Consider the following 13,637-nt stretch of genomic DNA (forward strand, 5'->3'; position numbering starts at 1 on the left):
CCCTTTCTACTGACTTAGCCACACCTTCAGCCCTTTCTGGGTCAGTTATTTTCCAAAAAAATACAAACCCCAAAAAAGGTCTTCATTTATACCCAAGCCAGCCTGGACCTCAATCTTATTTATGCTTCCAGTATAACTGGGATGACAAGTACGAGTTACTGAACCTATCTTTTTGTTGTTGTTGTTGTTTGTTTTTCATTGGTTGAGAAGGGGCTCTCTTGAACTTTTGGCTTGTGCTGGCCTCAAACCATAACCCTCCTGATCTCCACCTCCTGAGTAGTTAGGATTACTGGTGTGTGCCACTCATCCATTTAGAAATGGCTTCTTACATTTGTTCTCTGCTTTTATAAGCAGGGTGGGCAGGATAGAATCCTAACTCTGCCAGCTCTGTACACTCAGAACTTTGTGGCAGGACAGATTTTAAAATTCATTTGTAGGAAGAGACATCACTTTGGAAGTGAAGAATCTGTAAATCAGATGCATTCCTAAGAGTACATTTTCTGCCAAAAGCAGATAATGAACAAAATAACTTCCTCTCAATTTAATGTTCACTCCTCTGAACTATTTAATCCATTAATGACACTTGGGCAAGTCAGGTTTCTTTCCTTTTTTTAAGTAAGTGAATGACATAACATGGAAAAAATTTGAAATGAACAGAAACGTGACAAGAATAGTACAGCAAACAGGGCAGATAAGTCAAGTTTCTTAACTTCAATTTTTTTCCCCTTTTCTCAGATATAACTATTGAAGTTTGGGAGTGGATCGAGCATGAGCTCAGCGGAGAAGGAAAAGATATATGTACATAAATCATTATATAAATAATATAGAGTATAGGTGAATGTGTGCATAGAAAGTACTATAGCCAGCACAGGATAAATAATCTACAAATATTGACTATGTGTGGTTATTTTTCATTCCCCTGAAATCTAAACAGGAGAGGCTTCTGTGTCACAGAGCCCTTTCCAATTAAATATGACTTGTGAAGCTTTCTCCACCTTAAAGCAGGTACATTGATCTGTTAGCGTCTCTTCCACTCCACCACCCCATTGGGCCCCCAAAGCCTGGAGCTCTTCTTCTTAAGTTCTCAGTACTCAGAATGTTCTTAGCTATCTGGATATTTAAACTCATAGAGTTGGTAAATTCATATTCTTGAACATGTCTTGTGAAAGTGACCATCACATCTCAGACCAATCAGCATGGCTGCAAGGAAGGGCAGAGGCTGAGAGAAAGCCTACACATGGTGGCAAAACCACTGCCTGCAACCCATCCTGTCTCTTGAAGTTGTTTTCATTCTGTCAGGTTTGGCCTAGGAATTCCATAGAAACCTGAGCAGTGAGAGAAGATTCAAGCTAAATGGTCAAATTAAAACCTAGATTTATGTTTTATTTTTTATTGGAAGATCATTGCATGTTCCATAGAAAAAAAATAACTAAAGTGAAGATGCTGGGTGCTGATGGTTCATGCCTAGCTCCTAGAGAGGCTGAGTGCCAGGAGGTTTAGAGGCCAATCCTTACATAACAGTTCCAGAGACCCTACCTGAAAAATAACGAACAGAAAAACACGTTTGGTTATGGCTAAAGTGGTAGAGTGCAAGCAAAAGGTCCTGCATTCAAGCCCCAGTAGGAAGGGGGAAAAAGTCAGGGAAAAAGAAAAGCATCTCAGTAACTCTTGGCATTGATTGCCAAGTCTTTTTTAGAGATAATATAAATCCCTTTCCTGCCTCTAAGCAGTGCTTTAAAACAGTACAATTCTAGTACAAGTACAAAGGTTTTATAAAAATGAGAGGAAGAGGGGATGGAGAGGGGAAAAGGGGAAAGGAAAAAATAGGAAGGGGTAAAGTGGGATAGGAAGGGGAGAGTAGGGCAGGCAGGGAGAAGAAGACAGCAGAGGGCAGAGGATGGAAGAGAGGGCCAGGGAGGGGTGGTAAGCAAAAGGAAAGGAAGGGAAGGAGAAGGAAGGGAAGGGGGGCGGGAGGGAATCTCTGCAGATCACAAGAGAGGCAATGATTTCGTCTGTGGAATGATGCCTACCAACTTCTTGGTTGTGAAATGTGTAATTCCTCTTCCTGTCCACATTCTTGGCTAGAGAAGCTTGTGGTAAATTTCTAGAGAGGAAGCCAGAAGCTAACCATTTTCATGTCTTCACTTAAGAAGACGTTAATGTGTAAGTCAGGCTTTACCAGTCACCTGTTGGTAGAAGAAAGTCGACTTTAAAACATCCAGCTGTAGGCTGGGAAGGTGGCTGAGTGGTAGAGTGCTTGCCCAGCATGCACGAAGCAGCCCTGGGTTCCCTAACTCAGTACCACATATACAGAAAAAGGAGCTGTGGTTCAGGTGATCAAGCGCTTAACCTTGACCAAAAGTTGAGGGAACAGTGCTTAGGCCCTGAAGTCAAGGGGGGATAGTGGGAAGGAGGAGGTGGTGAGGGGGAAAGAAAGGAGAGAGAGAGGGAAGGAAGTAGCAGAGCAAAGAGAAGCAGGAAAAGATGAAACTTGCCAAAGTTTCCCCTCCGTGCAAGAGCACCCACACTGCCCGCCCCCCTTTCCCGTTCCCAAGCAGCGCCCGCCCTCCTCTCCCTTTCCTTCTCGCCCCGCTGTTCTTGCCCCAGCACACACGACATGGGTTCTGGGGTAGCAGGGCCCTGGTGGTGCTCCTTGGGTGGGTCGTGAGGCCCAGGAGGGTGCGCAGGCTCCCCTTGGGCAAAACCTCTCTTCCCCTGATCCATGCCAAAGGAAAGACTGAACCTGGAGCCGGCCTTCCCTTCCTGCTTCCTGGGGGCGCCCAGGCTGCGAGTGCGGGGCTGTGATTCACGGGCGAGAAAAGAGGGAGGAGGCAAGCGAACTCCAGAGCTAAAACTAAGTAAGTTGGCCCAGCAAACGCGCTCAGCCTACAGCTCCAGGGCCGGGGTTACCAGCCACCCCACCCCCATTCCCGCGCTCGGCGGGGACTTGGGGACCTGGCCTGGGACCCCTCCCTATGTGCTCCCACCCCGCTCGGGGACAAGGAACCGCGGCCGACCACTCTGCAGAGAAAGAGGAGACCCTCCATCGAGGGGGTCCGAGAAGCGGCTGCGCCGCCGCCTGGTGAGTGCTTGGAGCCTGGTAGACGCCAAGGAGAGAGCCCTGGCAAAGTGGAGAAGGTGATCGGGCAGAAGCCAGGCCGGTTCCAGGCTGGTGTGGTTGGCTGGGAGGAGAGCAGGAAGCACGGGACCACTTCGTGGTGCATTCCAGATGTTGGCACCACTGGATCCGGCGCCCCAGCACCGCGCGCCCAGCGTGCGCCCCGCACCTCTGCCGCCCGCATCTCCGCATCTCTGCCTCTCTACCCGGTGTGACTCGGGATGCTCCCTTTGATTTCCTTTCTTTCTGTCCCGGCTCCCCTCCCCCCCGAGAACTTCTTCTCCATCAAGAGATACTTTTCTTGTTGTTGTTGTTGTGGTTGTTTTCAATGGAAACAGCTCGTGGAGAGGAGTGGAGGGGGGGAGAAAGAAAAAGTGAAAGCAGACAGCAGGACCGCTTGTCCTGATTTCGACACCTCGGATGCGTCCAACCACCACTTCTAGAAGAAGACTGGAGTCCAGTCTTGCTGAGCTCGGGGAGGAGCGCAGGATTTCCTTCCAGGTGGAGACAGCCCTCTCCCCTCCTTCCGCACGCATGCCTGCGTGCACTGGTACAAGTGCAGAGTGCGAGGTTCTGCGGGGCGTCTTTGCCGGCACCAGAATAGATGGCCCCCAGGGGCTGCGCGGGGCCTCCGCCTCTGCCACCCGCGAGGGCCTGCGTCTGGCCCGGGAAGGTGGTAGCTATGGGCGCCCTAGCTGGCTTCTGGGTGCTGAGCCTCCTCACCTATGGCTACCTGTCCTGGGGCCAGGGCTTAAAGGAGGAGGAGGAAGGGGCCTTGCGAGCTCAAGCCGGAGGAGAGGGACCCGAGCCCCATAACCCGGTCATCTCCCAACCCCACATCATTTTCATCTTGGCGGATGATCAGGGATTTAGGGATGTGGGTTACCACGGATCTGAGATCAAGACGCCCACTCTCGACAAGCTCGCTGCCGAAGGAGTGAAACTGGAGAACTACTATGTCCAGCCCATTTGTACACCATCCAGGAGTCAATTTATTACTGGAAAGTAAGTGCTCCTGGCTTCTTTATTTTCATTCCTCAGAAAAAGTATTTATGATTGGTTCTTAATTTGAGGGAGTACCAGAAAGTATGGTGAACAGTTGAATGAATGAATGAATGAATGAACGAATGATGTACGGCATGGAATGATGGTATTGAAATGGATTGCCCTTCAATAATTTAACCAGTCTAATCACTTGTCTCGCAGTTTTGTTAAGCTGATGCTATGAGCAAGTTGTGAGCTGCTGAATGAGGTCAGGACTTGTAACTCTAATTCACCAACCAGAGAATGGAAAAGACCTCTCTTATCCCAAATCTGAGCATGCTCAGATTTTTGTTTCCACTGTCATGTTAATCATCACTGATTAAAACAAATAAATAAATAGCCAGGCACCAATGGCTTATGATGCTGAGGTCAGAGGAGCCCAGTGTGAAGCCAGCCAGCCTACCAAGCAAAGTTTGTGAGGATCTTATCTCCAATTGACTACCAAAAAGCCCAAAGTAGATCTGTGGCTCAAAGGTAGAACACTAGCCTAGAACAAAAACAGTTAAGGGTTCTTGAATTCTGAGTTCAAGCCCCAGAATCATCACAAACACACGCACACCACACACACACACGCACACCACACACACACACACACACACACACACACACACACCAAAATTACTAAATCTAGAGTAATTAAATGACCAAAACAACAAGTCCTCACAGACAGAAGACAGGCCACAAAAACAAATAGTACTTAATGTAAAATGTGACCAAATGAATCTTTGATAAGTGATTTTCTTTTGTGGTGTAACTAATAAGACATAATTTAATTAAGAAAGTAGTTCTCAGAGTGTGAATAAATTCAATTATTTCAAACTTCAATTAATTCAAACTTCATTACAAGTTTCACATATATATATATAATGTCTGGAAAATGTCTGCATAGCTAACATGGTTTAGATTATTTGGATGTTTATCTGTTTAACATTAGAGTCTTTTTGCTTAATAGCTGTTCATATTTGTTTATATCTTAAATAGTTCCATCGAAATATAGGCGAGTGTGACTAGTTACATCGTGCAAATACAGCCTGGCATGAGATAAGCAGGAAGGCCAAGGGTCACGCTCCTCTTGGACAGAGGTGCAGGAGAAGCCTTGCTCATTTCACCTAAGTACCTTGTGATTCCCTTACAGGACAGGGAGCCCTTGCTTCATGATGTTGTTCTTGGAATCGGATTCTAGAGGAGTAGCCAGTATCCACTGGAAAAATAAAGACTACAGTCATTTGTAGGAATATCTGCTTTGCAGAGACTTTTGCTCATAACAGAATTTCCACTGCCTAGCAAACTGTCAAAATTTAAAATCACTGCCAGGAGAAAAAATTCTATCCTTAGGAAGAGAATAAGGAAGGTTAGACATCTCCCTGTACTTGAGAGTCAAGTTAAAAGTTGACCATGGCATAGTAAAGTCAAGAACATTTGCTATTCATAAAGGAACAGAACCTTGGCTGAGAAACAAAAATTCCATGTGGTCTCCTGAGGGTCAAGTCCCTCCTGTCTAATCCTGACCACCTTTATGCTTGGCTCACGAAAGAAGTATGTCATAAAGCAGCATCAACTAACTTACAGAATTCCAATTTGCACAGATGGCCAACAGTAGTTGAAAATATGTAACTGAATCATATGAATTTATTTCTCACAAGCAAGCGTATGCTCAGAGCTTTTCACCCAACAAGAAAATATACATCTTGTACATAGATTTTGCCTTTGGGTCTTTTTTTTAAAGAACCTTATTATTTGATGAAACAAAATCTAAGCTGGAAATAATTTCTATTTTTTCTCTGCAGTCGAAGGTTGGTCCTTTTATATTTTCAATGCAATCAAACATTTGATGAGAAAGTTTTATTTCTCTTCATTAGGAAAATTTTCTATTCAGTGCAAAAGTTTTATAACTGCTTTGTAGATAGAAAATTCAAATACCTACTTGTATAATTTGATTTAAACTTCTCCCTAAAGGGTTGAAGTTTCACTTGTAGTTCTTCTTTTAGACAAACTACTGGAACCTCTTTTATTTTTGAATGAACACAAATGTAAAAGGAAAGTGGGGTTTTTTGTACTTTCATGCTGGTGATTTTTCTCTTTAAAATGTAAGCCACTAATGTTTTTAAAAATTAAACCAAAATTGCCTATTAATATTATACACAAACTGAAACATAGTAACTTTTAGCACAGTGTATACATGCTTACATAAACTTAAAATGTGTTACACATTTTAAACAATTTGCTTTAACATGTGAAAGTTTTAAAAAACATAAAAGTACAGTTAGGAAGTCTAGTTTCAGGTCTATTTTTAATAACACAGGACCAGTAAATATGGCCACTTACTTCATATGAGCACATGCAGATGCTTCCTACGATTAGCTTTCATAAGAACTTCCACATAGTTCCCAAAGTGATGCTTTCAGTTCACACTATTATAATTTGTGAGAAACTCCATCTTTGCCAACATTTGGTAGTGTCTTTTCTCATTTTAGTCTTTCTAGCAATTATGCACTAGTACAACATCTTGGTTAAAATTTTTATTTCTTGGTGACCTCGTAAACTTGAGTGTCTCTTAAGACATATTTTTTGAAGTCTTTTCTTTGACTATTTTTCTCTTTAGGGATTGTTTGTTCCTTACTGATATGTGTGTGTGTGTGTGTGTGTGTGTGTGTGTGTGTGTGTGTGTGTGTGTGTGTGTGTATTTAGAATATATAAATAATTATATGTTTTGTTTCTTTGTCAGAAATGTGTATTACAGATTTCTTCCAGGCTAACTTGCTTTTTCACTCTCTTAGTAGTGGTTTTTGGAGAATAGGTTTTAATTTTACTGTAATCCAATTTCCATTCTTTTATGTCTCATCTAAGATAGTCTTGACTCCATTCTGGTAAATTTATTTATTTATTTATTTATTTATTTATTTATGCCCATCATGGGGCCTGAACTCTGGGCCTGGGCACTGTCCCTGAGCTCTTCAGCTTGAACCACAGCACCACTTCCAGTTTTTTCTGCTTATGTAGTGCTGAGGAATAGAACCCAGAGCCTCATGCATGTGAGGCAAGCACTCTACCACTGAGCCGCCTTCCCAGCCCCTACTTTATTTTTTTATATTTAGGTCTACAATTAATTTAGAAATAAGTTTTAGTATGTTAGAAATCAGAACTCAGGATGATTCTTTTCCCATCGCATTTGCACACTGATATTAAAAAGACATTACTTTCTCTGCTGTCAGCTTCTTTAGAAATCAGGTGAATGAACTCTTGGCCTGCTCTTGGACTCCTTTGTTTCATAGTCTATCTTTATGTCACTGTTGTGTTTTCTTACTTACTATAGCTTCATAGTAAATGTTAATGTCTAGAGAAAGTTTCCCTGTTTGTTCCTCAAAATTTCTTTGGTTATTCTTTAGTATTTTTGCTCACATTAATCGGAAAGAAGAGGAACAACACATGGAAGACACAGATAGATAGGTTGAGCTGGTTGAGGGAACATAATATAACTATCTTCTGAATTATTCTACTTTGTGAGTAATACAAAAGTGAGATCACCAGCTGAGAATGAAAATATGGAGATGTAAGAGATAGCCAGTTGCAAAACTGGGAAGTGTGGGTGCATATTTCTTTTTTGAGGGGGTCCAGTCGTGGGGCCTGAACGCTGGGTCTGGGCGCTGTCCCTCAGCTCTTCAGCTCAAGTCTAGCACTCTACGACTTGAGCCACAGCACCACTTCCGGCTTTTTTCTTTTTTTTTTTTTTGCTTATGTGGTGCTGAGGAATCGAACTCAGGGCCTCAGGCATGCAAGGCAAGCGCTCTAGCATGAGCCACCTTCCCAACCCCAGGTACATGTTTCTTATGCCTGAAATCCTATAGCCTTAGTAGCCTGACAGCTGAGGATGGCAGTTCAAAATCACCCCATGTAGAAAATTCCATGAGACTTACCTCCATTCAACAAGCAAAAAGCTTGGAGTGGAGGCTCAAGTGGTAAAGGACTGGCCTTGAGTGGAAAATAAATAAAACAGGAGTCAGAGGCCCTGAGTTCAAGCTCCAGTAACCAGCACTGAAATCAGATGCAATATAGAGAAATTTATTTTCATTTGTTTCAGTCTTAAGTGAGTGTGCATACATAGGTACTTTATGTGTTAGCTAAGCCAGTACTTAAACAGAATAAAATCTGGTTATAAACACCAAGCCATCTATCGTGATACTTTGTGTTTTCCTTTGTCAGTCGTGGGGCTTGAACTCTGGACTTGTGCGCTGTCCCTCAGCAATTTAGCTCAAGGCAAGCACTCTACAACTTGAGCCACAGCACTATTTCCCGTTTTCTTATGGCTTATTGGAGATAAGAGTCTCATGGACTTTTCTGCCTGGGCTGGCTTTGAACTGTGATCCTCAGATCTCAGCCTCCTGCATAGCTAGGATTACAGGCGTGAGCCACCGGTGCCCATCTCATGGTACTTTTTTTTTTTTTTTTTTTTTGTCGGTCGTGGGGCTTGTACTCTGGGCCTGGGCGTTGTCCCTCAGCTCTTCAGCTCAAGGTGAGCGCTCTACCACTTGAGCTACAGCGCCACTTCCGGTTTTCTGGTGGTTTATTGGAGATAGGAGTCGCACGGTCTCTCCTGCCCAGGCTGGCTTTGAACCGCGATCCTCAGATCTCAGCCTCCTGAGTAGCTAGGATTACAGGCGTGAGCCACCAGCGCCCGGCCTCATGGTACTTTTATAGTCTCTACTTTTCATCATCTTATCATCTGCTTGATTACCTGTTCATCCTTATAAGACGGGATAGCACAAATAAAGTCTGATCCAATGGTAAACAAAAAGAAATAGTATGAAATGAATCTGGGGGAGAAGGAACAGACAAGATGGGGGACTGGCGGGAGGGGTAATTCTGACCATTGTCTCAATGGCCCCTCAAATGGACAGGTGAAATTGTAATCTTCTTACACAACCATTTGAAGTTCAGAAAGAAAATATTTCTCTAAGAGAAAGTGAACTGGATAAAGAAGTGCAGGAAAAATGCTGAGTAATAATGAAAATCTTCTCGAGATTTGAGTTCATACATTTTTCAGAGACTGACATCATTTGTTAATATTTCTCCCGCCATACTGAGGTGCTTGTGCACAATGAAGCCTATTGAAGAGGGTGAGTGTAAGTCAATCTGTGATTTCCCAAATGAGTAGAGTGGTGGATCAGATAGGTAGTCTATGAATGTGGCAAGGCAAAGAAGAAGATGCTGTGAGTGAGTGTGTGTGTGTGTGTGTGTGTGTGTGTGTTTTCTGAAAGACATGCTCAGGGGGCAATACAGCTTGGCTGCCTTTGTGGGGTAGGGGAGGGGAAGGGAGAGAAAATATTACAGTGCATTTGGAAAGCTGGAAAGATAGATGACAGCCATGGTGAACTTAAGTCCAAAATTCTGTCAATTCCCAATAAGGTGAGAGAGAGGAAAACATCTTTGAGAGTGAGACAAAATATTAAGACAGGATGATAAAGGGATAATTTTATGGAAGCCACTGGGAATCATGAGAAGAGTAGCAGTAAAGAGGAAAGCAACAAATAATGGGATTATCCATGAATGAACAATCAGGAGAGGAGGCTGCAACTGGCTGAAGGTGTTATACAGGAAATCAACGTGAGATACAGAGAAGCCACATTTTAGAGATCAAATCAGGAGTCTTTATTGGAAAGCCAGTGATTGTAGGTCACTGTCCCCAAAGAACATACAGCTTCAAATACACTTACTACTGTTAGAAAACTGGGCCATGAGGGTAGTAAAACAAAGAAAAAGCAGAAAAACAATCTCAATCAACTAATCATGAACTAAAGAGGAACACCATGGTACCTGCGGAGAGTCAGGAGACACTAGGCCTGGTGCAAAATGGTAGCTGAGCTGGTCAGGCTAAATAAAGTCCTGTTCAGGGAGCAAGGTTACGGGGAGCTTACTAGTCTCAAGAGTTCATGGCACAGGTCTGGCAGGTCCAGTAACCTATTGTCCAAGTCCCTGCCCCTGCCTCTAAAAATTCAAGCACTCCCTCCTCTGAGGATGGGACTTCATCTTCCTTCACCAAGAAGACAAGAAGATGCCAGTTAGACCCAGGATCCTTTTTTCAAAGGAAGCTAGGAAGAAAGAAACCAAATCTATCCTATTGCTTTGCTTTTCACAGCAACGGAGTTTTCAGAGGGAGTCAGTAGTGAAACTGTGTAGAAATGCCAGTGAAGACTGAAGCAGACATCCCTGCTCACCTCAAAATGTGACAACTAGGGTGTCTGTAAAATGTCCCCTTCCCCTCCATGAATGATTAGAATGGTAGAGACTTCCAACAACTGAGGAGCAAAATGGTAGAAGGAAGAGATGAAGTCAAAGAAGGTGTTGTAAAGATCAGACCTTCAAGAACAAAAATCTTGTTGGAAAGGGCTGGGGAGTTAGGATAGAAGTGCTGCAAGAGAGTATAGAACACAGAGACATTGAGGTTAAGGCTGGGAGTGAACACAAGTTTGTTGAGAAGGTTGGAGTGATAGTGAAGATGTAAATACATAGAGTTGAAGGAATAGATTGATTGTGTAGAAACTCAGGAAATAGTAAGCTGTTGATTTTTTTATGTTAGCCTTTCTCTGGAGCTAGATTGAGCTGGGCTCCCCACCATCCATCCTGCAGCTGATTCTGCAGCCCCATTGTGTGCAGACAGGAGCACAGTCAGATGCTCTGGGGCTTAGCACAGTCCAGGAAGAGAAAGACGCAAGTAGGCATCTCTGTGTGCTGCAGAGCATTACCCAGGCATGGGAACATGAGTTTCCATTATTCACAACTGGACTATTTGGGAAAACTCAAAAAGAAAGCAAATTCTTTGACCCTCTGTCACAGAAGACTCAGGAATTGCCTTGTGCATTTTATGAACATCTTAGTGTATAGTCTGAGCATGAAAGCCATGCTTAATTCCTCATCCACCTACTCGTTGTATTGAAGGCCTGATTTTAAGTAGTATTCTACACCCAAATGGTCCTCAGTAAATAGCAGTTGCTGATACATAGAAGAGCTCACGCGTCACCTTCCCAAATATCACATTAATACTTGGACATTTTGAGAAGCGTAAATGTTTACGGGTAAGATATTCCGATGAAATAAGAATTTCTTTCAAGCCTAACTTTTCTTTTGGAAAACAGATGCAACAAATGAAAAAAAAAAAAAATGGAGGGCGGAGAGCTTTAAAACCCCACACAGGCCTTGAATAGCTCAAAACCCTTGGCCTATTCCGATTTGACCTTGTGAGCTATCTAGGAGGAAAATCATGGTCAAATAAACTCTGAGCACACCTTGATGATCAAAGCAAGCACCTGATATTTTAAACAAGTCTTTCTTAAAAGACATCCTTTGATGTGAATGTCAATTCAGGTACTATTCAGTACCTGCGTGGCTGTTGTGCAAGAGAACAATCATTCAGGTGCAGGTTGCATGCAGTTCTGGTTACCTTCAGTGACCCTTGACAGAGCTGAAAAATGGGAAGGCCCCCACTTTTAATGTAGGGCAGCATATGAAAGCTGTTTTTATTTCAAAGTTTACTTTAATTCTGTTGTTTCCCCTCCCTATGGCAATGCTCTACAAATAATCTTTATTTAATCTTCTTCGGTCTTGGGCTGTGATATCATTAGTGTGTTTGAAATGTTCTTTTATTGATTGTAGATATTAACAATTCCCAGTTGTGTTACCTCACAGACACAGCTATTTCTTTTGTGCTGTACTGATATCAACAACAACAAAAATGTTTCTGCCCTTTCTCTTCTAATCCACCCCATACATTTGCTTTATTAAAGCCTGATTCTCATTATATGATCCCTCTCAGCGGAAAATCTCTTTGGATTCTCATCAGCTACCGAAAACAGAAAAAAAAAATTAATTTTTCCCAGAGCCCTTCATTCTCTTCTTGAACATTTCATTGCTACATCCACATAAAAGGTAAACTAATTTTTATCATTTTGAAAATACTACTGAATGATGAAACAAACACAGGTCCTATTTTTCTGGATGGTGTATTAAAAGTTGTCGGGAAGCTGGGCATTGGTGGTTCACGTCTGTAATTCTAGCTACTCATGAGGCTGAAATCTGATGATTGTGGTTCAAAGCCAGCCTTAGCAGGAAAGTCCTTGAGACTCTTATGTCCAGTTAACTTCCAAAAATCCTGGAAATGGAACTCTGGCTCAATGGTATAGTGAAAAAAGCTCAGGGATAATACGTAGGCCCTGAGTTCAAACCCCAGGACTGGCATACACACAGAAAAAAAACTATAGAGAAGTTATCTAAGGTAGTTGTAATTATACAATTCCTAAGATGCAGAGCATATATCTACACCCAATTAACCCTCATTGTTTCCATCACTGAATCCTGTCTCATACTTACATTGTAAGTACCTCTTCCATTCCTCAATTTGGTAAACCTCTTCAAAGTTTCCATATGAGAGAAGTAGGCAGTTTGCAGTTCTCTTTTCTTTTTCTTGTTTATCATTCTAAGTAGTTGCACAAAAGGGGTTTCAATTCAACAAGCCAGAAAATGAGTACAGTGCATCTTGGTCAATGTCACCCCTTTGATCATTCTCCTTATCTTTTCCAAGATATGTAGTTCCTTCAAGATATGTAGTTCAACTTTCCCATATGTATGAATAAAATGACTATATGTCCCCTTCCCCTCATGATTTTTTGAGCAAATCTGGCCATCCCTGTTTCTTTGTGCATGGGAGAATTCAGATCCTTTCTTCCTTTGTGCACATGCCAGCGTCTCATTAAGATGCAGCTAAAATACCACATTCTTCATACAGCTTTCCATGATACCTCAGCCAGAAATAATTTATCTTAACGATGATCTCCCATAATTCTTTCTATATCTGTCTTGCTGGGCAGGATTTTCCACTCCTTCACAGCTATTACCGGATCTTTTACCTCCCTTACAGGTCTGCTGAGAGGTAAAACTTTGATTTATGATCTCCATAAATCTCACAGCACCCAGTGCAGTGCTCCCTAGTAATAAGTACTAAGTAAAAGTGTGAAGAATGAATGAATGAATGTAGCGATGAATAAGAGAGTATTTATTTTCCTCTGGCAGGCAATGTGATGGAGCAAAAATAGCATAGGAATTTATAGTGAAGAAATCTAAATTGCAGTTGTGGATGCAATGAACAAATTACTAACATGATCTTGAATTAAACACTTAGTTTCTTTTCTGAAACACATATAGTTCTCATCATAAGCTTGGAAGTAGTAATATTACATGTATTTCCAAATTCCAAAGTGATTCTTCAGAACAATTGAAGCAATATAAAGGTACAAATACCTTGAGAAACTGTGCTATTGTATAACAAACTTAATTACTTTAAGGCTGGAGCTACATCTCCAAGACATAGACAACCTTAAAAATCAGCTGGCTATTTATCTTTTTCATAGTTTTCCATGAAGTAAAGCTATCTGTCTTCTTCAATTTCAACAGCGATAAATAGTTAACAATTAAACCCTTATGTCTT

The 13,637-nt window shown here is 42.2% G+C and overlaps 1 protein-coding gene across 1 annotated transcript in view; it reads left to right on the forward strand.

Annotated features, from left to right (window-relative positions):
• The first annotated feature begins 3,376 nt into the window (after positions 1-3,376).
• Arsj (arylsulfatase family member J) overlaps positions 3,377-13,637 on the forward strand; it is a 54,365-nt gene continuing 44,104 nt past the window's right edge. The window contains exon 1 of the mRNA XM_042697589.1: positions 3,377-4,123. Coding sequence (XP_042553523.1) covers positions 3,723-4,123 — 401 coding nt within the window. The 5' untranslated portion in view covers positions 3,377-3,722. The remainder of the gene's footprint in view (positions 4,124-13,637) is intronic.

The sequence above is a fragment of the Dipodomys spectabilis genome, unplaced genomic scaffold (genome assembly GCF_019054845.1).
Source record: "Dipodomys spectabilis isolate Male_0828 unplaced genomic scaffold, ASM1905484v1 ptg000225l, whole genome shotgun sequence".
Lineage (NCBI taxonomy): Eukaryota > Metazoa > Chordata > Mammalia > Rodentia > Heteromyidae > Dipodomys > Dipodomys spectabilis.